This window comes from Protopterus annectens, chromosome 3.part1 (assembly GCF_019279795.1).
Source record: "Protopterus annectens isolate FY-2018-M chromosome 3.part1, PAN1.0, whole genome shotgun sequence".
NCBI classification, from domain to species: domain Eukaryota; kingdom Metazoa; phylum Chordata; order Ceratodontiformes; family Protopteridae; genus Protopterus; species Protopterus annectens.
In genome coordinates this window covers 372,296,194-372,314,822 of record NC_056732.1, presented here as the reverse complement: position 1 = coordinate 372,314,822, position 18,629 = coordinate 372,296,194, and the positions used below count along the sequence as shown (strand labels likewise).

The 18,629-nt window shown below is 37.2% G+C and overlaps 1 protein-coding gene across 1 annotated transcript in view; it reads left to right on the top strand.

The window, feature by feature from the left end:
* SCRN1 (secernin 1) overlaps window positions 1–18,629 on the top strand; it is a 1,291,976-nt gene that overhangs the window by 1,264,362 nt on the left and 8,985 nt on the right. Inside the window, exon 8 of the mRNA XM_044066834.1 lies at window positions 4,032–4,200. Within this exon, the coding sequence (XP_043922769.1) occupies window positions 4,032–4,190 (159 nt within the window). The 3' untranslated portion in view covers window positions 4,191–4,200. The remainder of the gene's footprint in view (window positions 1–4,031; window positions 4,201–18,629) is intronic.

The window sequence follows — 18,629 nt, the reverse complement described above, 5'->3', positions numbered from 1 at the left end:
GTGGTAACCTTTTTAAAATGCTGTCAATATTTAAAGCTGCAAGAATATCAGTAGGAAAACTAAAATTAGGAAGAAGAAGGTGCGAGTTATGTCTGTGTTGTCAACTCACTCAGAACACCGTACACTTAGTGTAGGCTTTATTGAATCTGGCCCAGAGTTTCTGCTACCTCACTCGTAGTACATTCAAAGACAGAGTGGATGTTGGAGTAAAGCCCCCTTATTGTGGTGCACAAGAAGGAATAAAACACTTTGATAGATTTGTTTTCTGAGACATTTTGCCAAACAGCATTTTACATTTACATTATTTTGTTTGTTAATTTAGTTGCACTATTTTGAGTCTCAGTTTTCTAATCCCCTATTTTATTATTGATCCATATGGAGACTTGCTCGAGTTGCATACTGTTTAATTACTGTCATTCAGTATTTCTACTCAAATTGAATTTGTCTGTGATATTTTCTTTCATAGCATTTATGACTTGTGCATATAAATTAGACAAACCAAGTGAGAGAATACTAACTTGGTAGAGACTGTATTACAAGCGTTGTGGTCATGTAAAATTTGTATGGAGATCTCAGTTTGGGGGCAGAGTGGCTGCAGTGTACCTTTTTATTTCTACAATGCTGGGGTGTATGAAGCTTCATTCCAGTAATATCAGAATAAACCAGAATCGTATGTAGAACCATACCGCAATAAAAAAATAACAAAAAAACAGATACTAACACAGCTTAAAAACTTTAATGCATGATAATACAAGCATTCACTTTCAGAAACACTTCATCATTTAGAAATACATCCCAACCAACAGACATTTAAATAATACAAATCAACAGTACAATTAAATATAGCCAATTAAATAATTATGTAATCCATGTAGCCTTAAAACAGGTTTTAAAGAACAGGTTTTATTTAAACCTGGAATATTTACAGCTTCAAGCTGCACAATCCACTTATACTCACAGTATTCTGTTAAAGTAATGTAGATCCCACTGTATTTCATTGTAGAAGTAATAGTCTGTAGTTTCCCATTACACCACAAGGTGGAGTTCCTTTTCAGGAATATAAAAGACAATTTTGAAAGTGAAAGAGGGGACTGGAACACGTAGCTGAAGGGAAAAAGGCTTTGCAGCATGACTGGATTTTCTTTTCTAGTGCTAGGAAAGTGAAGTAGCAGATTGTGTCTGTCTCTGGCTGAAATCCTGGATGATGGTATTTTGTGGAATCAGGAGAGAAGTCTGAAACCAGTAGCTCAACGCCTGCTACGATTCAGCAAGAAAAGGAGTTCCCTTGGTCCTAGTATCAAAAAGCCATAGATGATTACCAGAATTCTGGTAGGTGATTTTCCATTTTTCTCATCAGAGGAACCATGGCGCCTGGTCACTAGGATATTCTTGACGGAGTGGTGAGAGGCTTTGGCCGTCATTTTTATATTTTTATAAGATTGTGCCCCCCCCAAATGCTTTGTGGATTACAAATAACTGGGATCCATATTAGCTCCAACTTGGGCCCCATCATGCCAGCAGCAAGACTGTAAATAGTCACTGGCTAGTGAACAGGGTATAATAGAGTGTTTCATAGTTGATCTGTTTAGATTGACCAAGGGGGTAGAGGGTGTTAGTACTGCTGAATGACATTGCATTTTCTCATATTTGTATTGTTGCATTATAAATCTTCATTGTTCAATGACATTGCATTTTGCTCGTGTTAGTACTGCTGTATTCAGGAATTTTGATGCTCAATGACATTGCATTTTCTCTTATCTGTATTGTTGTATTGTGACTCTTTTATTGCTTAATGACATTGCATTTTTCCCGTGTTTGTATTGCTGCATTATAAAGCTTTACTGCTCATTGATATTGCCTTCTTTGTGCATGTTTGAATATCAAGACTTTCTTCTGTTGAATTCTGGAGAAGAGAGTGAATGTATGTTGTTATTGCATGCATATTTCACCTTGCTTTATTGCTAACTGATGCACTGTTGAAATAATTTGTTTATGGTTGTGCTGTTGCCTTTTTAAACTAGATGGGTCACCTAGAATAAAATCTTTCCCTCTTGCCACCTTGGTGTGTTGGGCCTATAGGGGTGTCACCAGAGTCAGGTAGGAAGGAACCCATATCTCTCCAGCTACACCTGCGGGTGCGCTACAGTAATAATATCACCTCTACGAATAGTGGAGTTGACAAGTTGTAATACACTAAATTTGAAACTGTGAGATGCATTTTCTGAGACATGAGTGAGAACAACAATTTATTTTTAATAGTTCGGTGATAATTTTTTATTTTATGGTCAGTTTGTTGATATTTTTTTATTTGGCGATCAGGGTATGATGAGTTAGAGACTTTTGTTTCTTATCTTAATAACACTACTACATTTTTTAAACTTAAAACTGTAATTTCTGAGGATAATATCACTTTTATAGATGTTAATATTTATAAAGATGTTCCTGAGATGTTAACACCAGACTATACAAAGGGAAGTTAAAAAAACATACATACTTATATTGTCATAGTATGCATCCTGGTTATGCATTTAAGAATGTGATAATGGGTCAGTTCTGTTGCCTTTCAAGATTAACTGCACCCAGGATTTAAAAGAAAAACTTGCTGGATAATTGCATTTTTGATTACTAGAAGTTATTGCATATCTGCCCTTTTACAATGAAGTTACTGCTGCAGGTAAGCAGTGGATTAGTTTTGAAGTATTTCTTGCATCATTTCTAAATCATATAAAATACCACTTAATCACAATAACTGTCTTATCAGAGATGAAGGTTTCATAATACAGTATTTTAGCTATGGTTTTCAGAATTCATCTGTCAAGATAGAAACGGTTACAGCATTGTGTCTAAAATGAGATAATGCAACATTAAAGGATGCTGCATATGAATGCTTGTTTGAATCATTTGCTGTCATAACTTAAAAAAACTCGAATTTTTCATTGCCACCAGTGACAGTTGTTTCATGCTATGAATGCAAATCCACCTTTGGAGAAGCAAAATGACAGTGGCATGATCCTAATGAACATAGAGATGTCCCATTTACAAAATAATGGGAGTAAGTGTTGGTAAGAGTCAGAAAAGTGAATGAATTGCCAAAGTTACAAGACGTGTTTCAAAATGAAATGGTTCCTTAAAATTTTATAGATTGTCAGCTTTACATGTCTGGCTTTCATTTTGCATTTTTCTGCATTTTTATTCATGGTTATGTGGTAAAAAAATTATTAACAATGTACAAGGTGACCTTCCTGAATGGAAAAAAAAAATCACTTTAAAAAAAGGCTAAAAATAATGGCTTAAAGATCTCATTTTGGTACATTTTTCAAAATGACACTATTTCAAAAGGATAGCGTTTCTCAAAAAATTATAATTGCAGAATAAACAAAAACATTTTTTGCTTTCTTGTCTTTATGCATTTGGGGGGTTAATAACCTATGTGTTAACATAATCTGCCTGTAGCCTTATTTAACAAATTTACTTTAAGAACATGCAACTTCTTTTCATAAATTGGTGTCCAACAGCAACTGTGAAACTACAGATATGATTGTGTTATATGGCTTGTGTTAATGCTTCAGGAGAATGAGCCCAGTAGAGGCTATGCTGAAACAGAAGGGCAAGAATATTGACAAGTGGTTGAATTACAGCAGAAAATCGAAACTCACTGTGAAGGGGAATGCACTCTATTAACTGTTACTGTAGTTTTGCTCAAAAAAGTGAATTTGTTTATGTAATTTGGATCAGAATTTTTCATCAATAAGTGGGAGAAGTAAGCATCTATCTAACAAAATAAATTTTACTTTATTTTTAATTTTTAGGTAAATTAGTAACGTGAACAGTACACTGGGTATTTAGAAATATTTCAGTGCAATGATGAGGGAAGCGGTTCTGCATAGAATCAACAGAAATGAAATCTAATGCATGTTTAATGCTTAATATATCGTGGGATATAACAGATCTGTTTTGTCACATAAAATGTGTTTATAGACTGCACATTATTAAAAGAAAGTAAAATAACTGTGGATTTTGTTTTTCTTTAGGAACATGGGCAAAGTTTAATGGAGACAATGTTAGGCTTGGAAAAGCAAAGTCTTGAAGCCATGGAAGATGTCTTAAGTAGAACAGAGCCTCTAGACCCCACAGAAGCAGCTGATCTCTTCTTTGATTGTGTTGATACTGAAATCAAATTCTACAACTGAAGTGAACTAAGTAAGTTTGCAAGAAACCAAATTCTTGAAACTAAACATAAAACAAAAAGGGTAAGCACAGCATAACAGTCAGGGGTTGTGTGTGTGTGTGTGTGTGTGTGTGTGTGTGTGTGTGTGTGTGTGTGTGTGTGTGTGTGTGTGTGTGTGTGTGTGTCAGTATCTGTGAGGCATACCTCTCAATTGTCCCTGATTTTGCCTCAGTTTTTGTCCTGTCCCTTGTAAAATTTGTAATTTTCTAGTAAATAATTGAGGATTACAGTCAGTTAATGCCAAACATTAGAAGTTTTTACTTTTTCTATTTCAGAAAATGCATGATTATGATGATGAAGATTCAAAGCAGTTATTGTATTAACTTAAGTGAGTTACCGTAATGATTAAAAACAGTTCCTGATTTTGGGCCTTTGTTCCCCTAGTTTTTTTGCTTTGTCTAAGTATGTCTACACAAAACAAATTTGATCCAAACATTTGCTATAGTGCCATAAATGAAAAAAGTATAAAAAATAAAGCTTAAAAACAGAGGTGTGTATACATCTATAAGGAAAAGATAGTAGGAATAGGAGTTAGGACTACATCTATTTAATCGCTATTTCTAGGTTTATAGGTGAGTACTAGCAATCAGTCTTTAGACCATTACAAGCCTAGGCAATGAGCAGAGGTCAGAGTCAAATCCTGTATCTTGTGACTATGAGGTGAAAACCTTAACCATCATGCCCACCCTCCCAGGCATCAGCTAAGGAAGGGAGTGTTATTGCTCTTTATTGCTGAGGGTGGTGACACAGTGTAAAAAGAATGAATATTTCTGAATGCCTGTGTGAGGTATCAAGCATGTGATGACGAAGGGCATTAACTGAGGAAAAGCAGTTTATAACTGTGTGAGCAGGGATAGCAGAGGGAATGTACACAGATGATTAGTTAGCTGTCTTTTCTTCACAATGTACAATGGTGCTTTTGTGACACTAAGGCATAACAAATTAAAAATCAAGCCTTTTAAAGAAGAGTCTGCTTTCTAAAGGAGTTGAAAATGTAAACAAAGGGCAAGTTGAGCAAGATGTTGGTGCAGTCTCTAATGACTTCAAGTTCCCTTACCTAAGGCAAATTTAGCTTCAAGCAAAATCTTGTTTAAGTTCCCCATATCTACCGCACCTTTATAACAGGTGAAGGAGATAGAGGTAGTAGTTCCATAAATCTTATTTGAAATTAATCTTTTTACTTATTTTATTGTATTTATTTATTTATACTTTGTTGATTGGGTTAGACCCACTAGAGTAGGAGCTTCAGGGGAGACCCAAGATGGTATTTATACTACTAGTGGAAATTTGGTTAGAGCCTCAGGAAACTTACCTTACTTGCAGTCTATACTCATGGTTTTCCTGGCATGATTAAGTGTGCACTTCATGTTCCTAGTACAGTGGTGGCTGGGAGGAGGATACGTGAGATGGAGGTAGCGATGAATGGAGCAGAGGTGAATGCCAGCTCTATAGTGGATATCAGTGATGGTATATAAGATTCAGAAAGCATTTTCCAGAGGAAATTGCTCATGACCATGGAGGATGTGGTAAAAGAGGAAGGCATTGCTGCATCCATCCAGTCGGTAGAGTTGCAGGATGATATACTGAATGAAATGATGAAACAAAGTGAACCAGAATATTATGTGTCATTGAGAAACCATAATGGAAAAAATCCAGGGAGAGGAAGTGGAAGATATTTTGAAAACAGTCAGTTCACTTAAAAGAGAAACATATGCAGAGACAGTTACTGATAATCAGAGTGGAGAAAGCAAAGAAAAAAGAAGATAACATCAAAATAAAGTTTGTGGTGAGAGTTCAGAGTAAAAGGAACATGGAGATGGACAGATATGAGGTATGGGACACAGTAATACTTCATTGGATGTTAAAGAACATGAGGTAAGAGCTTTTATTCTAATAAAGAGCCATTTTGAGACATTTTTTGAGACTGCACAAGTATGGAAAAATTTCTGTGGGAATATGAAAAATGATAAAATGACAATCTGTGGAATAATTATGTAGTAAAAAGAAAATACATATACAATTTCGGCTAGAATTTGAACGAGAGCCTTTAAAAGGTCATTTAAAAATATTTGTAAGGAAGTGATGGATATTTCTAAAGTTCATGATAATAGGGGATTACGGACTCGGGAGATCAGACTGCAGTATTGTGTTAAAAGTGGAAAGTGGGAGAATTATACATGTTCCAAGCATTTTAAATGCCGAAGGAAATACGAATGTTGTAAAACATCGAGGACAACCAAGAACAGGTTTCCTTTGTGGCAGAGAAGGACATTTAGTAAATAATTCTGATAAAAAGTAATAATGTTACATATGTGGGAAAACTGGAACTTAAATGTCACAAATGTAAAACAACTGGATTTACATTGATGGAGAGGGATTGAAATCAAAAAAATAAAATTGACTGTGAAAATAAGGGGGAAGATAAAGAACAAAATGATTAAGCATATGTAATAATGAAAAAAATTCAGAAAAAGACGCTGAAGAAAGAAAAATGGAAGCAATAGAAATAGATTCAGAAGTTAGTGATGAAGAAGCAGAACCTTCACCACTTATCTATGAACTACTTCATTCTTAACAAACAAGGTTTTTAAATTACTTATTTTTCCAAACAATGTTATTCAGAAGGTTTTTTGTTATACTTCACCTATGTAAAAATGTTAAATGTTTTCCAATATGATTGTATGGGAATGTACTACTGTTTTTGTTTTTGTTTATGTTTTATATGTGGAGCTTTTCTCCCTGGCCTCTGCTGAAAATGGACCTGTGTCCAGTCGGACTTTCCCGGTCATCAAATGTAAAATAAAAATAAAATAAAAATAAAATAAATAAAAGAAAGTAATAAAAGGTAAAAACAATTCCATTGGTAAAAGAATAAAAGAGAAAAAGGAGATTCAAAGGTATATGCTTAAAAGATAAAAATAATGGAGGTGGATGAAGAATAATATAAGTGTAAGACGGGGACAATTTCCTTTAAATTAAGGAGCAGAGAAATTAGTAACTTAAGGATTCTTTCAGTAAATGTAAATAGCATGAAAAATGTAATAAGAAGGATAGCGATTTTAGAATGGTGTAATAAATGCGATGTAGATATAATTGTTTTAGAAGACATAAGATTTCTAACAAATGAAGAAAGATTACAGACGGAAAAAATATGGGCTGGAAAGATATTACAGAATTTTGGAAATGAGCATTGTTCTGAAGTAGCAGTTTTATGCAGAAGAGTAGTAAAGATCTCAGATGTAACAGTTAAGATGGGAAGACCTGCTGTTGTGAATTTACATTGGTAAGAGACTTATATGTACAGAAGATGCACAATAAAATCTGAGATTTTTTGTGTGTGTGTGTGTGTGTGTGTGTGTGTGTGTGTGTGTGTGTGTGTGTGTGTGTGTGTGTGTGTAACATCTGAACATATAAGTACAACAGAAGGAGATTCAGTTGTAACAGGATTTATATATCAGTTGGCTATTTGGATGAAAATAAATGAAAATAAAAAATATAACCTAGAGATACTTATTCATTACTTCACTTATTTTTTGGAATACTGTACTTAATTTTATTTTGATTCTTCTATATCTTCCTTTTCATCTAACTTTTACACCTTTAAACTGATGTGCAAATAATACTTGTCAGTGACTTATTGCACAGACCAGGTTCTCTTGTCTTATTTTTCTACTTGTTGCTGACCATTTATTGTATTCACTAGTCTTGTTTTATTTTATTGTTGCTGAAACTTAATTGTATATGCTGTCTTGTTTTATTGTGTTATTGCCAACTTAATTTGATGCTATAACTTAGTCAGTCGATGCTGAAACTTAATTGTAATTTTCTTCATTGTATACTTAACTTTGTTATATATTTTGAGCTTTTCTCCCTGGGCCTTCACTGAAGATGGGTTTTTGCCCAGTTGGACTTTTCCCAGTCAACAAATGTCAAATAAATAAGTAAATAATCTGTACTTCAGTGAGTTCAGTTTGTGAGCCCCTAGGGATCTGCCTGAAGGTAATATGTTCATTGACAAGTATGGAGACCCTCCTACAGTTGCCATTGGGCCTGAAAGCATGAAAAATGCAAAACCCTGATACATAAGGAGGGCTGTCTCAAGTATTAGGAACTGTGCAGAGATGAATGTTTACCAAATGCAGGATTACCTCAAACCAGGAAATTTATTGTTTCGACTTCTAGTATTAAGGTATTAAGGAGAGCTACCTTAATACAGTCTGATTTTTGGGACTGATAAAATGTATTTAAATACAAGTTAATGTTAATATAAAAACACAACTAGCTGCTTACATTTGAAAATGTTAAATGCTTATCACAGAAGACAGATATTGGAAAGACTGGATTCAATGCAAAGCGGAGATGTTATCAATTCAAAAAGACAAACATAAAAACAGTATAATGTAAATCTATTAGAACAACTATTTATATGTTAATAATGACAGAATACATCTTCAAATCAACTACAAAAGATTAAAGAAGGTTGTTTTATTACTTATATAAAACATCATATGAAACTTTGCACTCATCGTAAACAGATTATTAAAGGGAATATATCATCGGGATCTATAAAAAGGCAGAACATACATGATACTAAAATGTCAGGAATCAGTATTAATCAAACCTATTAGCCCAAAGTAAATTTTGCAGTCTTTTAGTCTTTTTTTTAGGTATTAGGGCGGCCGTGGTGGTGCAGTGGTTAGCATTGCTGCCTCACAGCAAGAGGCTCTCTGGTTCAATCCCTGGCTGGGGTGCCTTCTGTGCGGAGTCTGCATGTCCTCACTGTGGTCACATGGATTTCCTCCGGGTGCTCCGGTTTCCTCCCACATCCCAAAGACATGCTGTAGGTAGATTGGATACTCTAAAATTGGCTCTAGGCATGAGTGCATGCATATGTGTGCTTTCCATGGAAGGTTGGGCGCCGGGCTAACAACTCGACACTGTAAAACTCCACTGCCAATCATGAGCAGACAGGTGATCTGCTGTGGCGACCCCTAACCGGGAAAAGCCGAAAGAAGAAGAAGTAATGATCTGCAGTGCCTAGTGATGCTCTGCAGTCACTTCCATCTGGTAGAATCCCAGCTCCAGGTCATACCTCTCAACTGTACAGATTTTTGCAGAATGTCCAGATTTTGGCCTCATATATTTGGTCCGTTTTTCATAAAATTGTGTTTTTCTGGCAAATTAGTGGTAAATCATTGAAGATTGAAGTTGAGAAATAATGACAGACATTTGAGTTTCAAACTTCATATCCTTCAGAAAATTCATGCTAATACAAAACCTTCTAAGTTTGTAAGAGCAATATTTAAAAATTGTCCCTATTTTTGGGCCTTTGTCTCACTTTTATTTATGGCTTTGTCCAGATTTCTTGCTGTAAGAGGTTGAGAGGTATGGTCCAGGTTGATTAAGGTTGATTATAAATAAAAATCATTTTCACACATGTAACATTAATATCATTAAATACATCAAACCTGTTTAAATCCTGCAGTCAACACACTCACTACCACCATCAGAACAGGGAAATAAAATAAATAAATAAAAAAGTAAAGTCACAATTGCTTCACAAATTCAGTATTCAAATTCAACAGCACATCTCATCTTGTGCAGTGTAAAAGCAGCCATTCTCTTGCTTGAAGACTTCCGTGTCAATGGCCAGCCCTGCCGGGCAGGTACATGCTTGATCCCTCAAGCACCAGATCATGGCATTCCATTGCATGTCTTAAATGTTAAGCTTCTCTCATAACAATCCATGGTGATCATTAAACCTACCACAGCCCAACATAAGAAATACATAGATATATGCATAGTTAAATAAACAAACAGATAACTAAACAAATAAATAAATGTATTACCACTGAAGCAGAAATTAGACAAAGGTTTCTTTTTTAATGAATATAGTTCCTCTTAACAAACATAGTATTTCTACCTTTCATATAAAATTTCTCCATCTATGGCATTATCATTTATGCAGTCTGTTTTAAAAAACAAGTGTTCCCTAATCATTTCCAATATAAAATGTTTTGTAATATTGACAAATGTAAAGTACATTTCAAAAATTACTTATTTTTGTCTGCCTTCATTAATATTTAGCATTAGTCCCAATTAAAACTACTTCCGAATGTAAATATTTAGATACTTTGTTCTTAAAAAAATTAATTCTTTAAACAAATTAAATATATCTGGAAATATATTCAGAATATTAGAACAAGGAATAACTTAATTTTTCTTTATTTTTCTAAATTTTCTATTTTGTGAATTGCCATTTACATATGTTATTTTTCTATATTGGTGCATCATTATTTCTGATTCCGAAGTCTCTCTTTGCTGTTTGTTTTGTCTCCAAAGCCCATCAGAATGCCTTATAAAAAAATGATTTTTCTCAAATGTATATCTAATTGGCATGACTTGCAAATTATAATGCATTTCTAGGTATTTGTCCTCTTATTCATATTCATTATGGATGTGTTGTTGGGCTAGTTCTCTTAGGTCAAAGGGTATCATGCTTAGTCTTGTTTTACCATTTATTTATAAAGATAAAATGGTTTAGCTAAACTGCATGTAGTAATTGGAAGTCTGCTGTTACCTTTTGATGATATTATTTTTATGTTTGGAATCTGTTTTAAAACATGGATATTTTATTAAATAAGAACACAATTATCCCTGTTCAGTTTCCTTTATTAAGCTTGTAAAAAGGATTGCCTTAGTATAGGTTCCACATTTTTCTGAATAATTTTTTTTTTTTGTTTTTTTTTATGTTTTGAGTTTTTTATTTTGCTTTGGAAACTCGTTTTAACTTTTTGTTGTTCTGAAATTCTATTGCAGGTTTCTAGAAGACTGTTTTACTAAACTGATAAGCAAGATGAGTTCAAAAAATTAACTGAAGGTCAATTCAGTATCTGAAGTAATTTAACTGGCTTATAGGATAAAGGAGTCCTTGAGAAGAGAGCATACTCCAAGCATCATGGACATAACTGCAATGTTTGGCTGTGCCAGAGAGGATATGTTTGTTCTTTTAATTTAGGGATATCCTAAGAGCATTAAACCAGGCATATTTTATGTCAAGATAATGAAACAGTTTACCTTTGTTATTTCTAGCAGATATGACATCTGCCAAGAAGGCTGTGCTTTTGACGTGAAAAATTGCTGTGATCCTGGACTTGCAAATTCTAATGTTTATAAATATAAGTAGCGGTCTCAGTACTGAGCTTCATAGGATGCCAGCTGCTGCTTGGTGTGAAGTGAGAAAGGGATGCATATTTTCATATGGTATGTTCCAAGGAAGTAGGGGAAAAGGCACATTGAGATAGTTCACTTGGTAGTGTAGGGTTTTGGACTGAGTCAGATTGTTTGGTTAGGCTGAATAAGAGGGCACTGTTTAGTTTACTGTTCTCCATGTAGGATACAACTAGTTAAGTGAGAGTATCAGTTAGAGCTCTATGACCCTTTCTAAGGCTGTGCGGATGTTGTAGAGGTGAGTGGTAAGCACTGCAGTGATTGCCATTTTTAAGATTTTCGTTGGAGAGAGAGAAGAAAGAGAGAGTTTATTATCAAGTGAGGACCAGAGGGGATCCTTGATTTGGTAGAGAAACTACTATGGAAGAGTTGCACAGATCAGGAAAAGAACTAGATGACATCAGCAAATTAACAACACATTAACGAGATAGCTAAGAAAATATTATGGAACTTAAAGAATTTGATGATGAGTCAGCTGGATCAGGCAAAACTGTAATTAGGTAGATTACATAGTTATTTACTGACCTACAGGATAGTTACTGGTTTAAGTTGGAAGGAAGTGGTCCATTTTTTCAGATCCTTTAGATACAGCTGTAGCACACTAGTGTAGCCCTCATCCTTAGTGCTTTACCAGTCAAAGAAATACTGCTAGTGAGCTGTAACCTAGTATACCACCAGCAAATAAATAAATAAATAAAACCCCAGGCAGAAATATCCAGCCACTGAGCTCCTCCATGAATGATTCTGAAAAGCCACCCCTAGTGACAACAGCCTTCAATCTAGCATTATGGACAGTCGGACTACCCTTGTTTCTCCTGCTCCCTTGTTTACTTGGGTCTCTTGAGGCAGTATAGCAATTGCCTCATGTACAATGACAACCCTCCACTAATCATTCACTCTAGTACAGTATGCGAGAGATTTATCTACACCAATAATCTTGAATCCATGCTCTTTCACACTCAATACAGTAACATGGAAGAGGTTGGCAACTCACCCACCACTACATATGCACATATTGAGCAGCATACTACCCTCACCTAGAATGATGCCACAGTATAAACAAAAAAATATTGATTTCAACAATTGGCTCAGTTTTGGTGTCATTAAAAGAGGATCCAAGTCCTGTCTGCCTGGGAAGTCATGGTCAACAAACCTCCCTGCTTTGCCTGAGACAGTTTGTACCTGGCATCTCTAGGCTTTTGGCTGCTGGCAAAGGCTCTTGCCCCCCCCCCACCCCCCATAGTGGATTTTTTAGGCAAGCTCTCGAAAACAACATTACCAATGTGAAATTAGCCAACCAGAACAAAATAAGGGTCATGCTGCTAAATGTTAGGAGCTTAAACCGAAAACTACACTCCCTGGAAGCACTTCTGTCACTAGAAAATGTAGATGTCTGTGCAGTCAGAGAAACCTCGTTCAAGGCTTCGGAGAGTACCCCAGCCTTGCAAGGCTACTTTGCCTTCCACACCTTTGGACCACAAAATGAAGATGTGAAAACCAAAGGAGGCAGTGTTTCTATCTGTATTAGAGAAAAATTCACCTCCCGTCTAGTTAGACTGTACAGCTCCATGGAGGTACTCCAAGTCCAGGTTATGGTGGATGAGATGCCCATTCATGTCATAGCCAGTTATAGATCCCCCACCATGGGTCATGACCTACTTGACCAAATTGGAAACAATCCAGATTTTAACAAACACTATGGTTATGGGGGATTTCAATTGTCCCGCCATCAAATGGGAAACCTACTCTAACCCTAACTCACTTACGCAAAAGTTCCTTGACTTTGTTAATTCAAATGCTTTGGAACAAATAGTTCATATCTCGACAAGAGGAATAAATTGTTCATACCCCAACAAGAGGAACAAACATTCTAGAGCTGGTCCAAACTAACATGTCAAACAGATACACTGCCACAACTGTTGGACACTCATTAGTTAAATCTGACCACAAAACAGTCACCTTTGAGCTGGCACTAACACCAGAACTCACAAAGGGAGAAATCAGACTAAAAAACTTCACCAAGGCAAAATATACCCTACCAGGCAAAGGTGTAAATGCATTCCAAGCCCCACCCCTAGCTGGAAGTGGTAACTAAGTCAAAGCTTACACTAAAGCCCTGTACAATCACTTGCATAAGTGTATAAAATTGGCAGTAACAGAAAGAATCAAAGCTAGAGCCCCAAGTAAAAACAAACTGCCATGGTGGACATCTAGCATCAACAAACTTTACAATAAATGCAGAAAGCTGCTGTCCAAGAAAACAAAGGTAAGGCCCCAACAATGGAAAAGCACCCTCCTCAACCAAAACAGGCAATTAAGACAACTTGTCAAATCCTCAAAACGCTCCTCTGAGAGAAACTTAGCAAGTACAGCCAAGGATAACCATAAGGCCTTTTACAGCTATGTATGTAGTCTAAAGATAGGACCCAAGCATGTTCAGAACTAGTGACCAACCGTATCATGCACACTGACCCCAAAGAGATAGCAAACCTGCTAGCAGATAGGTTTGGTGAAAATTTCACTCCCCTCATACCACATGTCTGAAGAGCAACTCCTCAAAGTCTTGTACAAGACAAAAAACACAGCCTCAATGGGACCAGACAACATCCGAGGCTGTCTTCTAAACTGGCTAAAACATGAACTAGCATCACCATTAGGTACCCTTTTCAATCATAGCCTAACCATGGGCTTTATTCCTGCAGAATGGAGAACAACAGTTATTCTCCTCCACAAAGGTGGCCTAGCAACAGACCCAGGGAATTACAGACCCATAAGCCTGACCAGCCCTATATGTAAGGCCATGGAATATATGATTATGGACCTCATAAATAAAGACATAGGTAACCTCCAAACCCTGTACCCTACCCAATTTGGCTTCATCAAGGGCAGATCCTGCCTGTTAAATCTGGTGGATTTCTTTGAAAATGTGACCAGGGACATTGACGAGGGAAAATCTGTGCACACAGCATACATTGACTAAGCAAAGGCTTTCGACACAATCCCACATTCAGGAATTACCAATAAACTTAGCAAATTGAATGTAAACCTCTTTATTGTAGGATGGTTGCCAACTTGTTCACAGACCAGACACACACTATCAAAGTGGGTGACTCCGCATCAACCAGCAAACCTTTTACCATTGGGATGTCACAGGGGTCAGTGCTGGGTCCCTTACTGTTTAGTGTATACTTCTTGGAAGTTCAGGTCAAAACTAAGGAGTTGTTACTGACCAACTTTGAGGATGACTGCAAACTGGGTGCAATTATTGAATGCCCAAATGATGTCAGTATACTTCAGGAGGGTCTTACACAGACCAACGACTGGTGTATTAGTGATGTTCTCAAACTGAATTCAGAGAAATGCATCATCATTCCCTTCAGCACTAACGATGTCCCTTCACAGTATCAAATCAACAACAGTACCATAAGTACCCACAAAATGGTACTGGACCTGGGATCACAAGTTGACTGCAACCTTAACTTCAACCACCATTTGTCTATGTAGTAAGGAAGGTTTTCTACATAGCACACTTGATTAGTAAGGGCATCACCTTGAGAGCAAAAGAGGTTATAACCCCTCTATACTTGACACTAATCCGGCCCATAATTGAGTATAATGCCATGGTCAGCATATATCGTACAAAGCACCTGCAGCAACTGAGAGACCTCAAAGGTTTCTAATAAAGAAGATCAAGGTGCTCCAGTGTGAGCCTTACACAGTCTGACTAAAGTCTCTGTCACTATACTCCACGTTGTATAGACTTCTTAGGGGAGACTTATGCCTAGCCTACAGAGACATCCAAGACCAAACATAATGACCTTGCTGGATATCAGTAAATCAAATGGGGCTAGGGCTACCCATTCCAGGGAGCTAAATATGGCCTGCAACTTAAATGGGACATTCTGGAGGGACAGATGTATGTCCCAGCAACTACCACGTCTTTGGAACAGGCTACCAATTCATGTGAAACAGAGCACCACTATGACACTGTTCAGAAGGAACTTGGACAAGTGGATGGGGCACCGTATTACCAGAGACAGTGCCCACAGCCCTCCTGGACATGGACAGTCATCACTAAATGCAGTACTGGGTATTAACACGCATTTTCATGGTATTACATTGGAATGAAACTGCTAGGCTTAAAATGACCTCCAGGTTGATAGCCTATGATCCTATGGTTGAACTGGCTTTGGAGTGGGATAGGGATTGAATACTTTAGCTTGAAGTGCTCATCCAATAAGTTGGAAGTGCTGGTATGGATGAAAATGACATTTCCTGGTATGGATGAAAATGATATTTCCACTTTACTCAATTTTAAATTCTGAGTTCAGTTAGTTTTGCCTAGAAGGTTATTTATGTCATGCTAGAAACCTTTAGATTTTCCCAGTAGTCTATAGTTTGTCAGGTTTTAAAGTAACCAGTGTTGGCTTTCAATAAAACTTTTTCAGTAGGCTTCTGTCAGTCTAGACAAATGACTGTTGATTCTGAAGGCTTGTTTTGCATCTGTATTTAGGCAGGTTGCAGGTTTATGCCTGGTTCTCCTATTTATCTGGAGGAGTAATGTATAGCTTAAAGGCAGTAAGGTGGTAACACATATTGTACAATTGTGACGGAGTCAGGTTGTGTGGTAGCCCAGGTCCAGTCTGGGATGGATGGCTCAAGTAACAGTATTGGCCTACTGCTACACTGGAAGGAAACCTAGGCGATAGCTGAGGCTGTGGACTTCTTTGCTGAGAAGGTGGCAGTTGTAGTAACACAAATCATTAAAAAGAAGGGATTTAACATGTGGTGAGCCAAGTCTTGAGGGGATGTTGTGATGACCCAGTCAAAGAGTATGTGGTTTAAGGTGTAAATGGCTGGGTTTAGTATAGGCAGAGACCAGCTGGAAGTAGGCAAACACCCTGTTTCTCAAGTAAATAAATGTTTAGTACTATTCTGCTGATCCCAGTAGAGGGAGACATCTGCAAACAAGATAGTGCCCTCCTTTTTGGCGTAGTTTGTCATGTATTTTATTAAACTGGCACCTTCTTGTGTGGAAGTGGTTGTGAGTTATATAGTTGAGATGCCAACCATTTAGGCATGGGCATACAAGACAGTTAGGCTAAACATCTGTGATGGTTTGTGAAACATGCAGCTAGTTCAGCTGTGATCTCTCTTGTGCCCTGCTTTTATACCAGGACTTAAGCTAAGATGAGCCTGGTATCCGATGCCATTGGCTTATGGCAAATTACTACTGTTTAGCCACAGTTCTAATATGGCTAGGATGTCAGGTTTGTGTTGCTGTATCCAGAACTCTGATCATGTATCATTTTTTTTGAAGGCACCAGCAGTCAGATAAGTTATGGATGCTTATTCTGGTTTAGTGTCCCTTGCTGGAAATATAATAGCTATAAAGAATATAACCAATGAAGCTGGTGCACAAACATCTCACTCCACAACTACCACTAAAGATAACCTCATATCACCACCCTCCATGCTCTTTCAAGGAGTGTAGGTGAAGATCCAGCAGGCTGGCCTCATGGAAATAACCATGAAGCCATGCTTCTGCCTATTTCAGACACTAAGCATCAAAGAAACCTATGTATCAGCCAGTTCTGCCCACATACCCATATTATTTTATTTTTAGAAACTACAAGGGCAGAGTATAACACATAAGAAACCCTGATGATTTCTATGGTTCAGCCTCCTTCTATGGGGTCTACTTCATAACACTGACATTTCATAAAGTTGAATTTTATAACATTGAGACCAAAACATCGAAAACCCAAAACATTGAAAACTCAGAACATTGAAAGTGTGCTTCATAACATTGAAAACTACAGTGCATATGTAAATAACTTCCTTTTCACCTGTAACAACACCTAACTAACAAATCCAGTTTCTACTACGTTTCTGCAGGGGGACAAGCCCCCTGCACCCCCCACACCCACTGTAAATTAAATATACCAACTCCAAGATCACACTACAGTGAAAAAAATTTAATTTCCTAACCTCACTGTATCACACAGATACAACAGAATCGTAGTAAAAAGTGTTTGTTAGTTAGGTGGTGGTGTAGGTGGAGGGGATCTTATTTACTTGTGCAATGTAGTTTTCAGTGTTATGAAGCACCCTTTCAATGTTCTGAGTTTTCATTGTTTTGGGTTTTCAGTGTTTTGAATTTTTGATGTTATGGTCTTAATGTTATGAAATTCAGCATTATAAAATGTCAGTGTTTTGAAGTAGACCCCTTACACTGCACTTTCTGGTACTTATTAAACATTTTTTGTCCATGAGAAAAAGTCAGCCAGATATTTCCGTACCAGACTGATGTCCTTCCTTAGATCACTGTTTCAGTATTCCAAACTGCTGGACTATCTTGCCAAATGACCTAGATGTCCATCAGGGATGCCAAAGCCATATTCTTCCATAGTGCCATACATCCAACATATGACCTAAGCCCACAGGCATAAGGGTACATAAGCAGACATATGAGTGTAAATTTACAGATTTTATCACCACCAGTCTGACACCTGTCAGTCTGTTGTGTGCATAGTCACTGGTATAGTTGATCTTCACTGGTTCAGCTGAGTGCCCCATTGGATAGCCTTCCTTTATTTTTCCTCAATTGTACTGCTGTCTGTTGCTGTATTACATGCCAGCTTGGAAGGGAAAGCGTGATTCTAGTAGGCAAACTTCCTACAACGATCTCCACTCCCAGTGCCTTTTCTGCCTAGACGCAGAGCATGACTACAGATACTGGACAGTCTGTCAGTCCTTTGTTCCAAAGACCTAAGAATGCCACTTTCATCTCTTAACTCCTACTTGGAAACTCGGTGTCATTAGCCCCGCACCCAAGCTGAGATGGGGGACACTTCTACCCCTGGCATCCAGATCGTTCAAAGGAAAAAAAATGAAGGCTTTTTTCAGTTATGTTAGAAACCTGGGATGCAACTCCCAGACTTGTTCTGAGTTGATTCTAAACGACAAAAAATACACTGAACCCACAGACATCGCCAATATCCTGGCAGACAGGTTCAGTGCAAACTTCTCCCCCCCTCCCCCCCCAAAAGAGCAAGTATCTATCCCGGCAGAGGGCTGCCTCCCAAACATCTCAGATGCTCAGGTGAAGGCTGCCTTCTCCAAAGCAAAAAACACTGCTTCCATGGGACCAGATGGCATCCCAGGTTGC